The following is a 24,758-nucleotide window of genomic DNA, read 5'->3' on the forward strand; positions in this document are numbered from 1 at the left end:
GGAGACATAAACGCGTTTTAATTATAGTACAGATGATTCAATTAATAATACTATTATTGCAAAACGTTTTTTTGTTGTAGTATCGTAGTTCACAGTACCTATTAGGTAAGTAACTAGCTACGTTCCCACGGGGCTTATATTCGATTCCTCGTTACCTAACCATGATGGAAGCTAATTGAATTACCATGATTGTAGGAAATAAAATGAATGCATTACGATTTAATTACTGCGGTTGCATAGTAATAAATATTATTGTTACATAATTAATCTATCTCGTTATAACTGAGCGAGATGTCACTACCGGAGTGGTAGATTCAGAATGTTAGCCAGATCTGCATTGTCAGCTACCGTAATTTGGGGCGATTTAGTTCAATGCTGATTTTAGAATTTTCATTAGGAGTACCTACCTACATATATGGAAATAAGATAATTATATATCGTCTGTAAGAGGCCTAACCACAGTTTGATATTGTCTTCAAAAGGCAAAACAGCTGTCACGCGTAATACACGGAGAAAACTTACTGATGTAAAATACTGTTAATTTATTAAAAAATCTTGTCAAATTGTTGGTTTTCCTGCTTAAAACGGACTGCAGGCCTTTGACGAATGAATTGACAGAACTCCTAACAAAGTATCAGTTAAAAGCTGTGTAAAATGTTTTATAAGGTCGGCGGAACACGTGTTCATACAAATATTGATATTGACATACCGATATTGTCGCATACAGTCATGACATTTATTATATTATCCATATATTCTGAATGACTAATAAAATTGGCATGCCATCACTTTTTTAACAGGATCATTTTCTCCGTGTAATAACTACATAACAGAATTTGTTTGTCGATAAACTGCCTTTTTACAAATTGAATAATAAAATATTATTTAATATATAAAAGAAAAAATAAAAATGTAGTATTACAAATTAAACTACACAAAAATTCAAGAAGAAAAATCGACAGCACAAGTATAAAGAAAAATAGTTCAAAGAAGTGAACCAGTTACAAGTTATAAAGGGTCCACAGACATCTGACCGGTATTTTAGAAGGGTCGTTACCTTAATTATTTTTAATAGACAGACCCCCACAGGGCCAATCTAACCTTATATCCCAGGAAGGTACCTCAGCGATATTTACAGGTAGGAACATACGACCTTTCGTTGATAGCTCCATTGTAACGTCTCGCTCTTTCACTTTAACAGAAAGGATGGATTCAACGGATCTCTCAACGGCAGGACCACAGCCGAGATTTAATGGATATGTGGTAGACCCATTAATTATTAATAACTTCAGGATTAAATTACACAAACTTGGATAGCTACCTGACTAAAATAAAGAGTTATTTAAGGTGAACATAAATTCATATTACTCTTTTTTGAAAAGGGAAAACAATAAGTTAAAATGGACACATGAGAAATATTATGTAATAAAACTCGTTGTGGGTGGCATCAAAATAATTTAAGAAAAAGGTTTATTTGGTTCAGATATTTTTATTTAATTCCATTCAAGAGAGGGGAAGTTATGTCATCTCTGGGGATGCTGTGTAGTCATTATAGGTGAATTAGAGAAATTCGTAACGACGCGCGACGGAGCAAACATGAAATCCGGCAGATCGCTCCATTTTTTAGCTGTTGAACAACTAACTAACTAACCATCACGCCGTTTCCCCGCAGGGGTAGGCAGAGACGACGTACCGCCAAACAACTCGGTCTTGGCACACACTTCTTTTTGTTCATACATCATCGTATACATACTCTTCTATTATTCTGACTCTTGACATGGCCCGACTCGAGTATCTGATTCACTTGATCGTGCCATGTCTTCCTCGGGCGTCCCCGACTCCTTCCACTCCTTTCTTCGCTCATTCGCTCTATATTTCCAAACCGTCTAAGCGTCCCTTTCTTAATCTTACTCATTACGCTTACATCAGCCTTGCCCACTTTGCGGATCTCCACATTTCTCACACGATCAGTTGATCATACATGGTTTTACCACACATATGCCTCATCATCTCATTTTAACAGCATTTAGTCTACTTGCATCCTTCCTCTGCCAGTTTCATGCCCCACTTCCATATATCAGGGTAGGTACCAGCATTCCATTGTGGACTGCTAACTTCGCTTCTATGGACATTTTTTTGTTAGCGCCAACTGCGTTCAGTCCTCCATTAATGGAGTTACCTGCATTTACCCTTCTTTCAATATCTCTGTCACAAATAATTTTATAAGAAAGCAAAAAAGTTAATCAAGTGAAACTGTCACAGATAATCTTAGCTATAATTTAATTCCTATGTCTGTGGCTATAATACTGTATTTTTTAAAGTTGTTTCCTTTACGCGCTCATATATTTCTATTGGAAAATATTTTTTTAGTAGTTATTTATTGAGTAATTTTTTATTTGTATTCTACGTATAAAAGCATACGCGTAAAGCATATTGTTTGGTAATAATAATGTAACGTTATAAAGATTAATGAAAATAGTGATTTAGTATTAAGCTTCGCCTTAAAGGGTTTTTATAACTTGGTCTATTCTTTATTAGATATGTTTAAAATATAAGTTGGTGATTTTGTATCAAATTTACTGAAATATGGCAAACTATCTGAACTATTAAATGTAGTCATGGAAAACATGATTTTCATTTTTCATGTTTGGATCGCGGGGTTAAATAATTCAATTATTGTATTGGCTTCTGATATGTTATTTCACTTAATAAAATAATTATATTTTTAATATTGTATATTGGTTTATACTATACAACATACCGCTCGGATACTGTTAGGAAAAATTGAGGCAATTTACAAAAAGGTGGGGCTATTTTTTCATATAAAAAGTTAATTAAACTTATATTATTATTTTGCAGATGTTTTCGAAGAAATTTGGTTATTTTTTAAATTTATTTTGTTACAAAATATTATACCCTATCAGAAAAGAATTTTGTGCCTGATAAGGGAGCCACGATTCTTACGTTGGTTTTAAGGTTAAACGCAACGCTCGTTGTATTCTACGTGTTCACAGATGGCGTTAATTAATTTTGTTTTAATACGCTTTTGCAAGGTATTGCTTTACAGTATTAAGACAAATTATTTGTTTGCGCCTTCATATACGCAATATGAATATGAATAAATAGTTTTGTCCATATAAAAACTCAATTCTTTCGAGAAAGGCATACAAATACAATATTGGATTGAATCATCGGTAAAATATTGTATTTGTGTGCCTTTCTCGAAAGAATTAAGTCTTTAAACGAACAAAATTATTGATTCATATTCATATTGCGTCTATGAGGGCGCAAACAATATTGTAAAGCAATACCTTGCAAAAGCGTATTTAAACAAAATTAATTAATTAACGCCATCTGTGAACACGTAGAATACAACGAGCGTTGCGTTTAACCTTAATACTATAATACGATTTATATAAAATCTTTATTTTTTAATGTAAGATTCGGATTTTTTTTAGATACGAACTTTGCGTCCAAGATCTAAAACATAATTATGTAAAGAACATTCATTATTATGTTCTGTGGTACACGTGGTGACCGGCGTAGAGTAAGTACCTAGAAAACATACTTCTATTGAATTTCAAAACTAAAAACATTTGTGTAATTATACCCCAATAAACTTATTTTCAACCCCCATTATTCCGCACAAACCTCAAATTTAATGTTTATCTCCTTCCCCTCCCCTGATAATTTCCAAATGCCTACACCACAACATTAAACATATATAAATTTTTGAAACTCTTATATTTTCTGTTGTTATAGGTACCTATGTAACTTGACTAAGACAAAACTGTGAAATTGCATTTAGAATCAAAATAATACGAGGTAGGTAGGTACCTATACATTTCAAATATAGAATAAAAATAATCGGCTTGTAAAATATTACTATAGGTAGGTACTTTAACGCTTGTCTGGATTTGAAAAGATTATTTTTTGTAATTTGATATTTTTTTAAAAAGCAGGACTTCCATTTTTTTAAATGTGCACACATTTAAGAATTTCATTATTATAATTTTGATGAGGTGATTTATGTGTAGATTAGCAGACTTCTACAGCAAATATCATTGTGTGGAGAAGACCTGTTTGTAATGAGAAATGCTTCTGAAAGCCAGTTAGTTTGTATGTAGGCAACGCCAAACAACATTCTTTGAGAATGAGCTCAATTCATTCGCGATTCGGGGGTAAATTATGTCATACCTACCAAGAAACAAGACAAAAATAAAATAACATTTTACTCCATCAAATTGAGCAAGAAACAAGGCGGTGTAAATTGTAAAACGAAGGTAAATCGGCTGCATGAAAATCCTTGAAGGAGCGCAGGTAAAAAGGTTTACGGATGATGAATATTATTTCAAGAATGTATGCACCTCGATGTATCATAATCTGGGTGGCTTTCTGCGTTTACAAGGACCGGTAAATCAGGTCCTGGACCTTACAAATACACACATAATTGTATATAAAACCAACCATAATACATACATTTGGATGGTTCATTTATTTAACATAATTTTTTTCACTTACCAACGATATCCGAAACAGATTACCGTCGTCCGATGATCCGTTGACACAACAATAATAACCTCAAATAATCACTAAAAAATACACACAACACAGATGTTATTCGTCGAATTAAGTAAATAAATAATGTTTGATTAAGAATTGTTATAATTTTTCGCAACTAAACAAATATTAACACCACTAAACAAATAAAAACAAATCGGTGTCAGTCTGTAATGTCACTTTCATTCTAGTCATGTAAATTGATTGTAAACTAAACGCTTTGCTACAGCTGTCATTCGGACGTATCGTTTATTTAGAAAACAGTTGTTACGCAGATAAACACATTGCTTATTACATTATGATAATTGTTTGCGACAAATGTTGTTTCATCGCGTTGTAAAATAATCAGCTGTTCTCCCGAAACCAGGACATGGTTGAGTTTCGAGCGATTGGGAAACCTACTATTATTTCTGTAAGGCGTCCTTCGTAACGGCATTGAATTTTAAATCACTTATTTCCGATTTACGGGATAATTAACTATAATTACGATTGACAATATTGCACGGTAAAGTAAACGATGTAACGGGCCAACGACTCGCGAATGACAGTTGCAACTCGCACGCTAAAATCCTAGGTGATAACGCCGCGCGAACACTACAAAAATCAGAAGACATTTCTTACAAAAGACACCACCTGCCAACTGAAATGCCAACTAAAATTAAAAGAGGAAAACAAACGATTTTTTACTTTTTTGTACTTCTGAACTTGTATAACAAAAAATCCTCTTCTTCTTTTTACGGTGAATTAATTGCCTGATACGAAAAAAATCCTTCTCTCACTTGATTACGGAATTGCTCTGATCTCAATTATAACTACGGTGAAAATGAGGGGAAGGCAAACAAAATATTTTGTAGTGTACACTAACCGCATATTATTTAAATAATTTTAGGTTTAATTGTAAGCACAAATTAATGTAATCTTGTCATAAAATATTATTCATAATTTAATAAGTATTAGTGAGACTCCTGGGTGTGGTTTATTATGCTCCTTGTCATAAATAAACAACTGACTCCTTGTAATACCATGATGATATTTATTTTGATGGAGTCATCTCTCGGTTAAATTTATAAGTCCGTTGTAGTTTTTGGTCGCAGTGGACGGAGAAAACATTATTGTTTTATTTTTATTTTACAGATGGCGCTGATGAATTTCTGTTGCTAACTTTCTGAACAGCCGGTGGCATCGCTGCTGTCAATATTGTGTTTTCTATGCAAAAAATCATAGTAGTTAGGTTAATTCGTTATTTCCTCCTTTAGCCGCCTGCACAGATATTTTTGCAACTATCCGATATTTTAAGCGCCCTTGAGGTGATTTTCTCACGAAAACGGCGCTATATAAATAATCCAATCATTATTATTATTACAATGTGTTTTCGGTATTGATGTGTCTTATTTAGTCTATGGTTTTCGGTAACTATGTAGAAAATAGGCACACTAACGTACGTTATAATCTACGCGATCATTCAATGTAAATTCACCTGAGAGAATTATTTTTTTTAGGGACTAAACTATTTATCGTAAGTGCGCAAACAATAACTTGCAAAAGTCTACTTTCATAAAATAACTAGTTTACTGCCATCTATGAACGCGTGACGTTTTTTATAATCTACGTGTTAATTTTAAATTATGTTGATTGCGATTAAATTATTTTAATAATACTCATTTTACCTTGCAAAAAGCGTTCGTAGATGGCGTTAGTTAAAATCATTTAATTAAAATACGCCTTTTGCAAAGTGAAAAGCGTATTTTCATAAAAATAATTTAATTATCGCCATCTATGAACACGTAAAATATAACGAGCGTCTTGTTTACATTGCACAGGCTATAATTTACAAGCCATTGTAATAGTATTTCGTAAGCAGATTTTATTTTCGAGGATTGAATGCCAGTTTCCTGTATACTTTCAGAATCATTTATTGACAAATCACAGAAAGGGAGGTAGTCACGCCGCCTCCCGCGCTCTGATTAACCCGGTTTGCTCCCCTTTCCTGATTGGCTATCAAGTTTTATGTCTGTGGCAGTGAAGAGTGATTGTATACCTAACAAAATCAACTATTTTCGACACACACGAACTCTGTTGTTCATTTCCAAAACAATATTTTTTCTAACTAGAATTTATTTTAAAAACGTTTGCCTGAAAACAGTAAGATGGCGGTAATGTAAATCTTCGTTATAAAAGTTATGAATTTCAGTTACCAGATGGCACTATTTTTTTGTATTATTTATTTAATTAGAATGTAAACGAATATATACAAGGTAACATTTAATTTAATTGTATATATTTTAATATTTTTACAGAAAGCCTGACATTTCTTTTTTTTATGCTTCCGATTTTGTTGTCCGGGTTAAATCTTCCCCATAGGAAAAACTAAACCCTTCCACTCACTTTTCCACAAATGATCATCTAGTCAATCAACACTATGCAAGTGCATTATATAAGCAAAATAAATACAAAACAATACAAGAACAACACTTCAACTCACAAAAGATCAAATGGGAAAATAATTCACCGACTCCAGATATTTTCATATCAGAGGGTTCGGCTCGGTAGAACTTCTAACAGGGCCTATAAATCCTACTGATCCCTCAACATAAATATTTAAAAAATCTTTTGTTATCCTACATGTATTCAAAATGACCGACTTTTGCATCTTTATATATAATTTTTTTGAAAGATCTAATACGCCTAAATTTTTAATTAGAGAGCTAGGTATAATGCCAGTAGCCGAAATAACGAATGGTAATATTTTTATAGTCTGAGAATGCCAAATTCTTTTTATTTCATTTCCTAAATCTGTGTATTTTCTTATTTTTTCGCTAACAGATTTTTGAATATTACAGAAATTTGGTATAGCGACATCAATGATATAAGTTAATTTTTTTAATTTTTTCATGTAAAACTATATCGGGTCTATTATGACTAATCGCTTATATTATTATTATTTCTTCATATATCTTTAGTCCTGATTTTCCATATTATGACATGTATGATGATGTATGTGCCAATTTCTTAATTATGTATATCTCTATTAAAAACATTTTGGCATTTGGTTTTACATAGTTTTATGCACAATAATTAACACATTAAATTCAATAGATAACAATGAATTAAATGAAATAATATAAATAAATAATTTTTTAAGTACTTAAAATTTTAAATACCAAAATACTTTTAACAAAATAAAATTTTATTGATTCTGTGGTCCAGAATAAATATCTAGGTTCAGATATAAATGCTAATACTTCTTTATTTGCGTACACCGGGTTCGAACCCGCGACCTTCGGAATGGGAGTCCAAAGCCTCACCCCGGACTACGCCGGCCGTCAGATGCACGCATTGTAAAAAATATGCCTACATCTGGTCAAAAAACAGAGTACCTGTGTTCGTTCTACCTCGGTCAACAAAAACCGTTATAAATAACATTATTGTTTTCTAAGGCCCACAGAAACGCCATCGGGCCCAAAATTCGCTTGTATTCAACAGTCCTTTGTGAAGCAAAACGCCAGATTTGGCAACATTCAGTTCATTTACTCAGCACTCAGAACTAAAAAGCGCCTTGCGCGGGTGGACATTTTTGTAAGTTGTTTTACAGTGGACGGTAAATTGATATCCCGACCTAAAAATGTCCGACCGCCCTCTGCAATGGAGCGAACTGGCGCGTTATGAAATGATACATTTTTACTAAGGATATCGGTGTAAAAAAATTGTCGCACGCCTGCGCCCAGTAGGTACGTTTGTATACAAGATGCAACAAGATATTCATTCAAACTTCTCACTTTCAATAGACAGTTTGTTGTCAGGTCTGATGTGTTTCTGGATGTCAAAAAAATAAAACATATTTTTTATATACCGCACAAGAGTCTCAACCGCTCCCGTCTGGAACAGCGAGACTGTGGCATCCCCAATCTGAGTACTAGGGTGAAGGTATTGGGGAGGGGAAGAAGATGGGAAGACAAATGTAGAAAAGTACCTGGCTATTTATATCCGGTCACTAAACACGGCAAAAGCTTAGAAATAACGTTTCCATTCGGAATGGTGGTCTCACACCAGGGCGATACTGAGAGTAAATTTCACTCTGGATCGTGCTGCAAACACACTTTATGTTATGTTTAATGTATTAATTGTGAAATAACACAAACAAATAAAAATTTATTTGCGCACGCCGGGTTTGACCGTCAGATGACCTTTATGAGCGTTGACTCACACTTGCACCATAATCACGTGGCACTAGCAATTACGCTTGCTCGCTTAGACTTTCAAAATACTCTAGCCACAAAATATGGCAGTCAGGTTATTTGTGTTTGGTCTTTTCATTCATGTTTTTTTAGAATAATTTACAAAAACAATAATAAATATCGAGATATGGCCCGACTCAACAGGATGACGACCTCCGTGACGTCGCGGGTTACAATCTTGGCGTGCACGAGTACCAACCTACATTTTATTTTAATAATTTGTGTTATTTCACAATGTACATAAGTATTATATTTGCGGCATTTTCCAGAGCGTTAGATACTGTCAGTATCGCCCCGATGAAAGACCACAAATCATTATTTAAATTTAGACCGCAGAACGGGTATTATTTATTGAATAAGTGAATCTACCTGGCTATTCAGATTTGGTCACCAAACACGGCTAAAGCCATTTCAAGCAACGTTTCAATTCTGAATGGTGGTCTTACACCAGGCGATACTGAGAGTATCTTTCACTATGGAACGTACCGCGCATATACCATACGTATATTAATTCATTAATTGTGAATAACACAAATTAACCAAATAAAATTTACTTGCCCACCCCGATATTCGATCCCGCAAACTTCGAGGCGAGAGTTTTACAGTATAGTGTACAGAATAGCATAACCTAAGCCAGTGGCCGTTTGGCTTGAATAACTGAAACCGATTTATACATTGAATATTGGCGGACATGGGAAGAGTCGATAGCGAACCATGATAGCGCCATCTGTTGGGATATTTAAAAGAAGCTTTTAGTTCGATGTTCTACCGTATTTAAAATTTCAAATAGGCGCCAGCAGACGGCCTATTTTAAAAGTAAATTAAAAATCTTAGTGTTCTTTCTTAAATTGTAGTATAAAAAATATTAAATTAACTTTAAAAAATGGAAAAATATAATACCAATAATTTTTCGTTTAGTTTTGTTAAATAAACGTATCCAAAGTTTTATAATCTGCATTTTAAAAACAAGTACAATTAGTGTTTATGAAAAAATTAAACTACGAACCTATTTTATTTATTTTTTAGTTTTTTTTTTCGTACATTTAAAGAAAACCCCTTCAGGTATTTTTTGACGATATTCAGCCTTTAATAGTATTTTTTAAAACGCACGTATTACGGTCTGAAAAAGGTCATATTTTCGATTTGATTTTAATAATTACTAAGCCTATGTTAATTTAAAAAATATATAAAAAAAAATTTACTTGTTGAAAACACTATCATAATCGATTTGCTTAATAATATAATCATTATTTTAAATTAATAAAAAACTACACTCGGCCTGAAGATCAACTTTTTTAGCCGGTGTCATTGTAAAGAGTCAAGTTGATGTGGAGAAATTCTCTATCATTAATACCACACTGTGCCTCACGGGATACAAAAAATATTTCCTATTTTTCCTTCACAAATTATGAAAATATTATCTGAATAAATGCAACTTTTTACTTTAAGGTTAAACGCAACGCTCGTTGTATTCCACGTGTTCACAGATGGCGTTAATTAATTAATTTTGTTTAAATACGCTTTTGCAAGGTATTGCTTTACAGTATTAAGACAAATTATTTGTTTGCGCCCTCATATACGCAATATGAATATGAATAAATAGTTTTGTCCATATAAAAACTCAATTCTATCGAGAAAGGCATACAAATACAATATTGGATTGAATCATCGGTAAAATATTGTATTTGTGTGCCTTTCTCGAAAGAATTAAGTCTTTAAACGAACAAAACTATTGATTCATATTCATATTGCGTATATACGGGCGCAAACAAATGATTTGTCTTAATATTGTAAAGCAATACCTTGCAAAAGCGTATTTAAACAAAATTAATTAATTAACGCCATCTGTGAACACGTAGAATACAACGAGCGTTGCGTTTAACCTTAAGAATATGGCAATTAGAACCCAATGTAAAAGATTCCCAGGTGAAATAAATATTCTAATTATTGAATTTATATGATTACAGCTTACCTTTATCTACTATTCTCTCTGTTCATAGTCATTATCATAATAATAAATGTATTGTTTCCAAATGAAAAGGTTTATTTTTGGTTTGAGATTTTCACGGCTAAAAGAATTATAGTGATTTATTTTTGGAGTATTATGCTGGGTGGCACTTCCTTCTTCTTCGGCCAACGTTTTGGACAGCCTTACAGTGTCCATCATACATCAGTGTTCATCACATATCTGCCCTGATTATGGATACTGTAATGGTGTCCGAAACGTTTGCTAAAGAAGGAGGTAAGACATCACGGCATAATACCCCAAAAATAAATCACTTTAATGTATATTTTTGTTCAATATTTTCCAAATATTAAGAGCGCTAGAATATCTATATATCCATATTATATATAAAAGTTTCTTAGAAAACCATCCTTTATTGATTATCATCAATCAGCAAAGCATATTAATTTATTATTTGAAATTGTATTTTGATAGCAGACATAAGTTGGAAGAAATTAGTGTTTTTTTCAAGGCACCATAAAAAACTTCTTATATGGGAAAACCTTATGTAGATTTCCAATGGGATGGAAAAACCATCTCTTCCTTTTGTGCGTATTTCATGTAAATTTCCTCCTTTTTCTTTTGTGTCACATAATAGTGTAATTTTTAACCAATATTAACCACAACTGAACAATTAGCAATGCGAAACATCAACAAACACAAGAATCAGATTATCGTCTTTACACACTCAACTTATTTTGTACATAGGTTTTACAGTGAGTGTATTAAAAGCAGTAATATATTCTGACAGCGTTTCTAAACACACAAATAACGCATTCTACAAGGAAACACAATCAATTCATAGGCAAAACTCAGTAAATAAGAAAAATGTATTATTCGAAGCATCTTTATTTAGTAAAATAATATTTATGGTTAATACATACAATAAAAATAAATAAAGGTACATGGAGGTAAACTTTAGAGTTTTTAGTTTTATGACACATTTAATTATTTATAAATCTACAATATTTTGCATCATCCGCCAAAAGATGTCACCGGTGTGCGCCTCGGGAGGAATTTAACTGGCTTTGTCTGCACTTACACAACACCTATAATCAAATACGGGCTAATTAACATCATGTTCATAGGAAAGAAAGTGATATATGTATTCAATGTCTCTTCTAGTATATATTCAAAATATTGATTGAAATTATTACTCTCATAGCTGTCTTATAAAGATAGATAACGCAGAAGTATTCAAAAGTGTGGAGGAATATTATCAACATTGATTGAATAATTGACTTTGGAAAATAGATGAGAAATTCTTATCGACAAAGTTAGAGAGATAAAACTATTCAGATATACCACCAATATTTTTCTCTGTAAGTAAAAGAGAATGGGCAAATTGAGATAAAGTAGAAGAGAATGGTGAAATTGAGATGATTTTTTAATATACCTGATATTTATGTTTTCCAATAGGACCTAGAATATGACGTGGAGGAATAAAGACAAGATTAAACAATGTGACAGAATGAAAACTTTTAAAAGACAAGAGAAATGTAAAATACATAAAAGATGGACAAGTTATGGATTGTTCTCTTGCAATAAGCTATGGATTGATTGAGATTTCTTAAGCGTGCAGAGAAAGCCAATCATGTATGTAAGAGCAACATTACGGTGATGTGCAAATGCAAACATAGAAAAATGATTAACAAATAATTAAATATGAACTTTCATAATTGATTAAAAGATAGCATACCCGATGAATATTCTCATGCCTATTGTATTTGAATATTATTGATAGCTAATAATAGAAACGTATTGGTAAGGTAAATCATAAAAGTGACATAACCTAACAAAAATCTGCCTGCAAATCCAAGGAGCTACAAATCTAGAACCTTAACTTTGCAGTCAGTGTTGTCGCTATGTAGATTTGGCAATATAAACAAATTAAGGAATTAAAAAAATAGTTCTTCCTTTAGGCCGCCTACAGAATTAACTTTATTGAGATGTAATCGCATCATCGCAGATGTTAATCTGATAGTCAAGTGGAGCTGTCCGATAATAACAAATTATACAGGGTGTCCGGAAACTCGTAGTACAAGCGGGAAACTGGTGAATCTACATCACATTTGGAGTCGATTTTGTAGTATATTTTTTTTTATTTGAGCTTTCGTTATCGAGTAAATCGAGTTTGAAGTTGATTTTTTTTTTTTTTTTTTTTTTTTTAATCAAATTCTTATAAATTATTACTGAAGATCAAAGTACCCAACTAATTAAAACTATTTGAAAGTAAAACAAATGAAGAAACTCGGATTTGAAGCATTATTTTGAAATCACCCTTCATTTAACCAGGTGTAATCATAAAATATTTCTGCTCTGCAGGGTTAAAACATCTGTTATTCAACCCTAAACACCAGAAAAAACTTTAACCCTAAAATAGCCGAAAAATATTTTTTTTTGGTTTTTTTTTTTTTTTTTGAAAATGCTCAAATCAAAAAACTTTATGTTTTTTTGGGTTCCCCATGTGGTGTAGATTCTCCAGTTTCCCGCTTGTACTACGAGTTTCCGGACACCGTGTATATCCCAAAAATGGTGCTAGATAAGTAAAATATAACATCGGTTCTTTTAGCTTATATCAAAATATGTAATTTTTTAGCGACCTGTTGTAATACGGTACCTACTAGGTGTTGCACAATAATTTTTGAAGTAGATTTAATGTCTACTTGTATATTATTTATTGATCCTACGTAGTAATAATAATAAAAATTTATAAATACAAATTTAATGTTCAACCTAATCCCGACTCTGATAATAATTTAGATTACATAAGCTTGATTTTATAAACTTTTTTTACATCTCATTGTAATTAACAAATTAGTAAGTAAAAATAAATTGGTATAGTTAAAATCTTATCAAATACAAATCTATATTTCTATATTTGGCACCGATTGATACAAAATATATTCGTACAATAATAATATAATTAATAGCGAATGTTTCTGGAATGATAAATTAATGTTTAAAATATATGTGCATAATATATTTTTGTAAAATTATTAAAGAGCTAACATGATTAAAAATATTATAACATCACAATGCAATTGAAACCAACAGATTCTTACTTAATTCAATATTTCCAATACGACAATTAATTTTATAATTGTTTCTCACAAACTGTGCGTAAAAACTAAAAACACAAGAACCAATAAATAAGTACCTATGCATTTTACTTCACTAAAATTTCTCATTTTTGCTTTATGAACATAGAATTTTTTTTAATGTAATATGTATTTTTAAAGGTGTGTTTTAAGTTGGGTCTCTAGCGATCAAATGTTTTCAAAACATCGGACAAAAACGAAATCATTGGGTCGGGGCGACAAAACAAAAACATTGTGGCCCTGCTCTGATGCTGTTTGCACAAATATTTGGTCCAATGTTTGTAGTAATATTCTCGCTAGAAACGTGGCTTTATAATAACAATAGATATCTAGATATAATAACAATAGATATCTACTTGCTTAATTTCTCTGTTTAAAAATGTGTTGGTTTTTAATACATAAATTATTTAGTACAAACATTCAGCATAATCACAACAGCATCTACAGGTCAATTCAAAATTTAATAACCATAAGCTTGTACACACATAATACATACGTATCGGCGATTGAGAATATTGGGCGTGCAACATTTTCAGTCAAATGTGTATTGTGCAATACTGAAAGAAATTCTACTTACACGCAGCATTTGACGTGGGCTAATTTAAAAAATGATGATAACTTTTTTACCAGTTTTTATTGGATGAAATAGTTGCCAAAACGCAGCTTAACAAATTTGTATCCCTCAACTAAAAACTGCATCAATAACGACGCACTTAACATAGACATCACTAGTTAATCGTCCCATCTCTACCGTGTGTGTCGGCCACAAAGGATTCTTCCTCTGACAAGTCCCTTCTGAAGACATACAATGTTGTATTTCTTTACGCTTTTTTGTGTATATAAACCTATGGTTATTAATTTAGGAATTGATTCTCTCTACAGCATCAGCATGGCTATTATAATCACGATAGCCATCAATATCCCCAGCGATGTGAGTACATCCAAGCCGGCAAGCTGTTGAGTGCAAACCAAGGAGTAGTAGCATGCTAGCATCAGGGTGTGGGGATCGTGGTACCAAGTTCGGGGCTTGGTGGGACTCAAGCCAGCGCTTGCACCTGTCAAACACAAGAAGCCAAAATGAAGAAAGCGGGATCGATAAGGTTGTCAGCAGTTATCATTTAATTTTGGACGAAATGGTATAAGGTTTTTACTAGTGAAAACAGTGTTCTTTCTCTTATTCTGTTTTAGCATTGTGAACAAATCCTTTTTGGTCAACTAAGTTTTGTTATCTTTATATATTGACTACTGAGTATCAATAATATGTAAATTTAGCCATTAACCATCCCCTTTTCGCCTCTATGAGGGGACAACGGTTTCAGCGGAAAATTCATATGTTATTTTAATAATTATTCTAATTTATAAGGGCACTTGAATACTCAATACCTATTTTGTGAAATCAATATAATGCGGATTTACTACACTGATCACATTTACGCCATAACCTCCAACCGTGTATTTAAATTTGACAACTGACAACCATAAAATGTTAAATGGATAGAACAAACACTGCAAACAACAAGGACAATACAGACAAAGCAAACAGCACACCATGCTTATCAGGTCAAGCCTTACCATTATTTGCATTATCCGTGGATGATAGCCGTCGATTTCTCCGCCATGGAACTTCCTGACTCGTTGACACTTCGGCAGATTGATCCATCATTTGTGACATAGCCAGATCCATTACTTGTGGCCTGATTGATTCCATTGTTTGTGGTCTAATTGGTTCCAATGCCTGTGACCTAACTGGTTCCAATGCTAGTGACTTGGTATGTTCCAATACTTGCGGCTTAACAGGTTCCAATGCTAGTGGTTTGGTATGTTCCAATGCTTGTGGCCTGGTAGCTTCCAAAGCTTGTGGTATAATTGGTTCTATTACTTGTGATTTAGATGGTTCTGCTACTTTTGAATCTAATTCGTCCAATGAGAGTTTCCTCAAATTCTGATTGGCGGTTTTTACAAGTCTTGGTGAATTCAGCTCTAAGTGGCTTTCTGCTTTTTCTTCTACTTTATGGCTATCGGTTTTACTTGTGCTGGGCTGTTCTTGTTCATCTCCTATATTAAAAATCATTGCAAGTTCTTCTGACGAATTGTATTCTGGAGAAGCCCTGTTTTCTCTGCATTTAGAAGTATCTTCGAGTGACGATTCATCAAGAGAAGACTCTTTGCTATGGTGTACAGCTATAGTTTTGATTTCTACTTTCTGCTGGTCTTGAGGTGTGGGCTTTGGAAACTGCAATTTTTCATTCACTTGTCCAATTCCATCTAACAACTCACTGATGCCTTTTCTTAATTCATCAAAACTTTGCATATTATTAATTGTATCTATGTTGGTCTGCGACGAAACAATTTTAGGAGATATGCTTGTTGGTTTTGGAAATGAGTTTCCATCAGAATTTAAAAAACTGTATTTAGCACTTGAACGACCTGTTGTGTCTCCTAATTTATTATGTGTTTGAGGCAAACAGTTTTCATTTAAATCAATTTCACATTTGTTACCCAAATATTTAAGTCTCACGCTTTCTTCTTGAAACATGTTGGGTTTTTCTGGATTATTTTTTAACTGACATCCAACTATCTTCAATTGATTTGATATGGCAATTAGACTATCTTCAGTATTTTTGCCAGTATTTGAAACAGGTTTAGGTTCTGTTTGTTGCTCTCCAAATGATTTAAGTTTATTAATAGTAGCCATAAAATCATTACTTAGGTCTTCATTCTTATTAGATCTTGAAAATTCTTCCATCTTTTCTTTGATATGAGCCGGAATGGTTCCTTTGACTTTCATCGTTGGAGATTGTGAAAGTTGTCTACTTAAGCTCGCTTTTGTTTCATTCAATTTTGAGGGTTGAATATTAATTTCCTTACTTGATTCAGAACATAAATATTTTTGCAGAGCTGATGAAGAGCTGGTGATATCATTTTGTTTATCATCTTTCTTTGCAACAGATTTGATGTCATTCTTCTCCTTGTTCTCAGGTAAAAACCTGGATAGCTTTTCATTTTGCAATTCTTCTAATGCTATAACCAGTTTAGCACTAGTCTCTTTAGCCTCTTGGGCCATTGTATCTAATTCGTTTCGAATTTGGTTGCTGCTTGATAGTCTTGAAGCAGCCGAGTTTAAATAATTTATGGAATAATTTTTGCTAAAATCTTCTGGTTTACTAACTCTTTCATTTCCACGCACTGTTCTCAAATTGGATTTAGGCGAGTCAGTTGTTTTATATTCTGGCACATTAGCTTTTGATTTTATTTCAAATTTAGTTTCATTCAACAACTGCTGAGAAGATTTAAAATTGTCTGGGAGTTTTCCACTCTTGCCAAATTCTAATACTGCTTCGGGCAGGTCTGGAATACTTTGAGCTTTTTCCATTGTTGGATTTTTGCACAAGTCGAGTGCATCATCAATTTCACGTTGTACAAGAGTGAAAATATTTGCAGAAAGTGATCTGATGGCGCGTTTCTTTTTGATGACATGATTATCAAATATTTTTGATGGACGACTTAAATTGGTATTGTCACTAGTGTTGTTGAAAATGCAAGTTGGATTTTCTTTGTTAACAGGTGATGGATTCTTGGAATCCTTTCTTAGCGATCTATAAGCAAGGTCATCAGCTACTATGTCAGGTGATTCCTGCGGAATAAAGCGAGATCTGCGTTTAGAATCAGGTACGGCGTGCAGGTAGTCACTGTTAGGTGCTGGAGTGATGGGTCCCAAAGGAATACCGAATGGCGGCTGCGGATCCTCTATTTTCAAGTAATTATTTGCTTGACGAATATTTCTAAAGACAACATCATCTAAAACTACATCTGGCTCTGAAGTTTCCCCATCGAGAATTATTTTAGAGCCTTGGCCGTCGGCGAGTACAGGGGAAGCCAGCATATAGCTCACTTGCGAGGTTAATTTACTTGCGTCTTTAGATTTTGGCCTTTCGCTGGGATTCATTCTTCGATATGCCATGTCATCGTGTACTTTATCAGGAATTACGGATAGCTTTGTGCTTAGGGATCCTCTTCTATTCATTTCATTATTGGAATCGTCCAAACTTGGAAACCTGAAGAAATTATCTTTGGAAGAATAAGGAAGGGACTCTGCTGTTTTGGGTGCCAACATCTCTTGACGATCCGCCCTGTCCAGAAGGTCTTCATCTCCTAGTCCGAGACTATTGTAAATTGCCTCCAATTCAGAGAGAGCATCTTCAAGATTGCTGGATTTTCTTCTGGAGCCAGAGAGTTCGTCTTCGGAATATTTTCCAGTTTGCTTCTTATGGCGAATATCATCCATTGGTATAATATCGATATTTGAGTAACAAATTGCTTCATTCTCTTTATTACCAATGCGCATTGTTTTATCTGTTTGGCCATTTTTATTGGAAAGTAAACCATTATTTTTAAAATAGTTTTCTTGGGCTTTATTACTGATTACTCCACTGCTTCTATTGACTATGTTGGGCCTTGTGGCGACATTTGAAATAATGCTGGAGTTACGAACATTGAGTGGAAGGTTTAGCTGTGTGTTTAAACCAGGAACGGACTGATCACTAGAGGTTCGATTGTGTCCAAAGACCCTTCTCCTTTGAACTTCCTGACTATCCATTTTTCTCCAGAAGTCAGAAGCATTCTTTGCTGGTGGTTTTGATTCTGTGGAAGTAAGAATATTTTTTTCTCCTACAGGGTCAGTTGGAGCTATTTGTATCGGTCTTCGTGATCTTGGAGTCATGTCGGCATAATACATAAACTCAGGATTCGCATTTTCTTGAGTGTGCCTTCTGGCTGGATCTCGTTTCACGTGTCCATGGCTATTATTCATCTGCGGTCTAGCCAAATAGCGATTATATACTTCTGGTCTAATTACTTCTGCAGAGACCGAAGAAGGTCTTTTAGGTTGATTATTTTGTAAAGGGGCGGAAGCATTGTAATATTGCTGTTGTTGCATAGCAATGTGATCTTCTGATGTTGAAATCGGCCTCTTACCCCAAGAAAGTCCACTATTTTTATCGATTGGTGCAGCATTTTCATAAATATTTTGTGGATTAGAGCTGATTCCAAAGCTTTCCTTATTCGCGTAATTTTGAGAGTATCTCCGAGCGCCGGAATCGAAAGCGTACGACATAGGTCTGGTGTTGTCATACATGTAGGAGACTGGAGTGGGCACTTTCCGCTGGGGGTCTCTGGGCGGCGGTGCGGGAGGAGTCGCGAGTTCTTTTTTAGGCACACTTCCAAGAGGAAGTTTAACCACCATCACATTTTCGGAATCGTAATTATTTTTTTCAACAGAAGCACTTCGTCGAAAGCTTTGATTACTAGGAGGAATGTCCGTTCTATTCTGTTTATTGACATTGTAGTTAACACTGTATGTTATGCTTTCGTCATTGACCTGTGCGTTAAAATTTATTATTCCAGCTGGGTAGCTATAAACTGATGAATTGGAAGCCGAAAGTGCTGGGTTATGGCGTCTTGTGACTATATCTTTCCCTTGGCTATTAGCCAAGTTATTGTGTCCGGCTATGTGGCTTCCGCTGTAGCTCTTCTTTGTGTCATAGGGCATGGATTGCAAATCTTTCATCGGTTCGGAATAATCCGGTTCCTCGTAATTATTATCGTTGCTGCCGTTTATTTGCGGTGTGCTCAAGACGCGTTGCTTCAAGGCCAGCAACTCAGCCTCGGATCTGCTGAAGCCTCTCTGTATTAAGTCAGCTTCCCTGTTCAATTGACTCTCATCGTCTCTGGACAGCCTCTTGATGAGTCTGTCGTTGCGGGCACTTCTTGATCTTTTACTAACTGAACCGTCTTTGGAATGGTTTGCGAGGGAATCGTCGCTCCTAAACTTGAAAACGGATGATGAAGTCGATTTTTGAGATTCATCATCGCTACTGGAATCGTTTTTCGAATTTCTCATGGCTTCTACTCTGGCTTTGATTCGCCCCTTCCTGCCTTTCCTCAAGGAGCCATCTTGGGAACCGCAGCTGGAGGCAGGAGCGAGTTTATACAAGGAGTCCTTGCTTCTATGGCGCGATTGGTCCAAGGGGGATCTTGGTAAGCCTCTGCCAACATATCCCACGAATCCCGCGGATGGGTCAGACAAAACACCTTCGTCGAAGTATTCTTTTTTGGGAAACTTGGTGACGCTTTGTGACCTCTTATCACTGAGGTCTGTGTGCTCGAAGTTTGTTCTGGAAACTGAGGATCTCTTCTTCTTGTCGCTTTTCTTTCTTTTGGCGTTATTTTTGTGGGAGTGTTCGTCGGTGGACGCGGAGGATGCCTCGCTGTCGCTGTCCTTCTTCTTTCTCCTGAAGAGTTTCCCGATGGACCACTTCTTCTTCCCCTCCGAGGGGGGCCAGGCGCCTCCCCCCTCCATCTCCCCGGCTAGCCCCGAGGTGCGCCGCCCTACAGGCGCCGAACTCACGGTCTGAAAATGAAAAAAAAAACATTACTATTTTGCAATTAGATATATACATTATATACATCCGGACCTTTTTAAAAATTCAAATTATTTTGGTTAGAGTTTCATAGGGTGGATAGCCAACAGCAATAGTAGCAAACTCCTTAATAGGTACACATGAAAATATACATGACAGGAAAAAACCTAAAAGCTTTTCTTTAACACCATTCTGCATCAAAATTATGAGCAATTCGCAAAATGATCAAATTTCGTTTGGATGTAAAACTTTTTCACAGTTTGGATTAAAAACTTGGACACACTATACCTTCATATCATTATATCGATTATAAAAATATGCTATCCTCAAAGGATAAGATATATTGTCCTGTTTGAAGAAGAGCACACGACATTCTATTCTTGGTAAAGTAAAGAAATGGCAATTATAGGTACACATACTTACTCCACCATAATTATTTCGCCAATTGTTATTGCCATTATTCAGATCAAAAGACACGGTGACCACCATTGCGATGTTTTAAATCTCACTGATGCAGTTGATTATCAAACAATAAGTAAATCAATCCGTAAAGATAATTAAAGTCAAAACAATTGCAAAAATTTTATGCACATCCCACGGAATTCGGCAGGACCGGGTTAAAAATACCACAAAACATCAGCGACACTACTTTGCCGTGTTGTGTGTTGTGCCAACAATCATTATTCAAGTTTCTCTCTCCGCATACTTATTGTATAATCGTACACAAGCATACAATTAGTTCACTGCTAATGTTTATGATAAATTCTTCAAATCTCTTTACACCTTATAAAATGAACTCGTTCCACAGTTACAAAGCAAAATTAGTTAAATAAGTTTACAACTCGAATATAATATCATTGTTTTTATTAAATATTCACAATCACAACCACATTCGTAATTATTGTTCTGTTAATCTAGAACTTTGATTATTGAGATAATTATCCCACACATTCCACCCTTTCATGAGAACACAAAATCATCAATTTAATCTTGTGAAAACCATTAATTTAATCAATGGCTTGGTCATATGTTTGAAATTTTTAAAAATCATTTAGATATCGTATCAAAACATTACAAGCTTTACAACACTTCACCAATTTTGTCGAGATTGATGGCCGATTTTATGAATCGTGTCCGATCAATTTGCAACGCGTATTCTTGCATTTCTATCTCGGGAGGAAAGAGATTTGCGAGATTTACGATTGTAGGTTTACGCGCGAAACGGACGATACGACTCTTCCTACGAAGTCTGCGGACCGAAGATGCTGTGAACGTGGACCAAACTGACTGAGGCCGCTCGGGTATTTCTGCTGGCGAGCGATCCGAGTATTGCAAACTTTCAATGGGTGAACGTTACGCGCCCGCTTTATAATTAGACTACATACTACATTCCCGCGGTGGAACGTTTTGTAGGTTTCCCTGACCCGCCTAAAGAGGAGTTCAGTATGGGACCTGGCGGATTCCTTCCTAGAAGAAGGGCTGATGACTCCAGACTTCATTCTCCAGGCCCAGGCATTATGACCAAATTGAGCTGCCCCTACTCTTTCATTTGCATTTTTTACATTGTTCGAGCCAAAAAGGTGGTAATGAGAAAATTGTCACAATTCTGGAGAAGTTTAATTAAAAATACACCATAAAACGAGCATCAACTTGAACTGAAATCATGATTTAAGAATCAAATCCATTAACTTACTTTTGACGCGATCTCTGCTAAATAAAAAGCTGTAACAAAAGTACTGATTTCACTCAACCTGCTGTAAAAGAGTTTCAAATACTAAATCATATCGGATGTCCTTTACTTCAAAATAAAAGTGCATAATAATATTGATCTTTGTATTTTATACTTATTCAACATCCTACAAGATTTGTAACCAAGAGGCAAAAATTATAACCTGTTTTTTTATCCATCTTCCTCCTCACTACTTTGGCAAACATATTCACTTTTCGCAGATACATTCCCTACAGTTTGTTGTGGTTTTTTTGAACAAATTCTATTTTTATCTTGTCTTACGTAACGTGTTCAGAAAATAAGGCCTAAAATATTTTCAATATCGTTGAGGTACTTTACAGCATTAGCAATCTTGCGTAGGTACGTAATGTTTACCCGTTGGCGTCTGAGCGGCTGTCTCGAGGTATCTGGCAACGTAATGTCAAAGTGTCAAAGCAGTCCAATACTGTCGGTTATGCCAACTAGAAAAGCTTCAAACACAATACATTGATAGAGTTTCGGTCTTAGGTTAATGGTCCTCGCGCCATTCAACACTATGCTCTGCACCTTATAGTCGTACATAAAAAGGTTGAAATTTGGTAATTCATAATAATAGCACAACATTTTCCGAGGATTAGTAAAATAGAGAATTTGTACTAAGCCTCAAAAAAAGAAAACTTTAACATTCGTGATCACATCACTATGGGTGACAAATGCAATATGCTGATAACTAATGGAAGAGTAACTAGGGGAAGACTGATGGAAGATGTAATACACCACGTGACTTTGAAACTACGAAGGGGTGATAGACGATGGATTAACCAGTTGATTATCTATGGGAAGATTAACGGCCGCTGTTCCCAATCCTAATAATCAAATTCTAAGCGAATCACCACTGCACTACGTAATTCCAACACACAATAATTGCTTAAGCAAGCCGCTCAGTCTAAGCCAGCCGGACAGCTGGATTAGCTATTTAAGCAATATGTAAGGAAAAAGCTAGTTACAAAAAGTGTCGAGAGAGTGAAAAAATACCGCGAATCAATGATCAAATGTCACTCTGACAATCGACAGTCGCGCTCCTTTCAGTTTTTTGTGTTGCATTTGTCATTATCGTTTTAAAATGGATAGAGAAGTTTTAGACATATTAGATATAGGTACTAGATATTGCGGAATGGGCCGAAGTAATTGATGAAAACATCGGGTTATACAGGCGGCGACAGGGTGTGGATGTCAATTACATCGAACTATTTATTTATTTATTAATTTACGGACAATATGTCCATTAAAACCATAATATTGACACGAATAAGAAAACATAGATGACAGTGAATGGAGAGTACATGTATGTGAAGGGCAAAGACAATGTAAAATAGAAAAAGTACATATAGAAAATAACTACAAAGAATTTTTTGACCGTTTTCGTATGACGAAAACGTGTTTTTTGTATATTTTGAACCTAATTGAGGAGAATTTAATTTTATTTACGCAAGTGTCATTTTTGCAATGAATGTGCGAAATATTTTGCCCTTACCTCATGTCAGATCTGAAAACCTTTCTATTCTATCAATTTAATGTTATTCTTTGCACGCTTTGCTTTGATCTCCATTTTAAGGTTTGTTTGGGTTTGTTTTGCTGTCGCACGTAGAAAAAACTTACGTCGATCTGCCAAATCAAATGGGAAGTCCCGATTGTGGCATCACGTTCAAGTTGTCACTTTATTTTTAATATATAGTATATACGTTAGTTTAAAAAATATGAAATACCAGTTTATGAATAACGGTATTTAAAAGAAGTAATGTGTATTAATAAGAGCTACAATAATTAATTCTTTCATATTAATTTAACATAGAAAGTTTTTAATTTGATGTCATTTTATTGTCTATGGTAATGTGCGGTAGTGTGTGGGGCTACTTAAGATTTTCAAAGATAAAATGATTGGGAACAACGCAAATCGAACGTTCCCTACAAAATGCTTAAAAATCGCTTGGCTGAGCAAAAACAAAGATTTGAACTTAGATAACGATTAAAAAGTTGGGAACAGCGGCTGTAAGAGACAGACACCACATATTATGGCTTCGAAATGTATGTAATGGGTGTAGTTCCAGTGACTTGTTGACTTGCAGTTAAAAATTGTTCTGGTGATAATCAACCTACCATAGAAGGCATAGCAGTAAAAAGAGCTATCAAGGCTATGAATGTCACATATTTGAGATCAATCACATAAAATTAATGTTTTTCTGTTTAGAGAATCTTGGTGTTTTAAAGTGACAGGTTATTTTTTATGCGTTGTATTATATTTATAAATACCACACAAGACTCAAACCCGCGACCTCTAGATTCGGAGTCAAAGATCTTAATCGCTCGGTCACGAAGGTCGTCAATGGTGGTCTTTGTTGTGTATTTAAAACGTAGATTTAAGTGTTCTAGGTATGCGGTATGAAGTAAGTGACGCTGGGCACATACCAGCAGGTAATTCTTAAAATAATCAGTCTATTCGTGGGCCATTTTTTCAATACGCATCTAAGTTTGTTAGTTTGCTTTGGTCTAGCTTATGAAGGAGCATGACGCATCGCGGAGCTGGCAAGATCTTCCCAGCTATGTGGGTGCCAGAATATTATTTCAGATGGAGTAAAATTCGCCTGTGACGGAAATTATTACGCTGCGTTATAAAGAACGTAGACGCAAGACGCATAGTTTCAGGAAAGTGGAAAGAATTGTGAAAATGCT

General features: G+C 34.6%; 2 protein-coding genes across 7 annotated transcripts in view; both read right to left on the reverse strand.

Annotated features, from left to right (window-relative positions):
* The window catches only part of LOC149422160 (uncharacterized), a 454,957-nt gene extending 449,831 nt beyond the window's left edge, over positions 1 to 5,126 (reverse strand). Inside the window, exon 1 of the mRNA XM_089633120.1 lies at positions 4,522 to 5,126. The gene's annotated coding sequence lies outside the window, so the exon portion shown is untranslated. The remainder of the gene's footprint in view (positions 1 to 4,521) is intronic.
* A 6,521-nt stretch (positions 5,127 to 11,647) lies between these two features.
* Positions 11,648 to 24,758, reverse strand: part of LOC149422161 (uncharacterized) — a 168,005-nt gene continuing 154,894 nt past the window's right edge. For 4 of the 6 annotated variants that reach the window (XM_089633125.1, XM_089633123.1, XM_089633124.1 and 1 more), the window contains exons 3-4: positions 15,474 to 20,310; positions 13,327 to 14,956 (exon numbers count right to left, since the gene is read on the reverse strand). In XM_089633125.1, the coding sequence (XP_089489251.1) occupies positions 14,778 to 14,956; positions 15,474 to 20,259 (4,965 nt within the window). In that variant the 5' untranslated portion in view covers positions 20,260 to 20,310 and the 3' untranslated portion in view covers positions 13,327 to 14,777. Of the gene's footprint in view, positions 11,850 to 13,326; positions 14,957 to 15,473; positions 20,311 to 20,743; positions 21,098 to 24,758 lie in introns of those variants that run through there. The other 2 variants (XM_089633126.1, XM_089633121.1) reach the window with 2 other exon arrangements.

Source organism: Hesperophylax consimilis, chromosome 7 (assembly GCF_061612785.1).
Source record: "Hesperophylax consimilis isolate HC1 chromosome 7, BYU_Hcon_1.0, whole genome shotgun sequence".
Classification (NCBI taxonomy): Eukaryota; Metazoa; Arthropoda; class Insecta; order Trichoptera; family Limnephilidae; genus Hesperophylax; species Hesperophylax consimilis.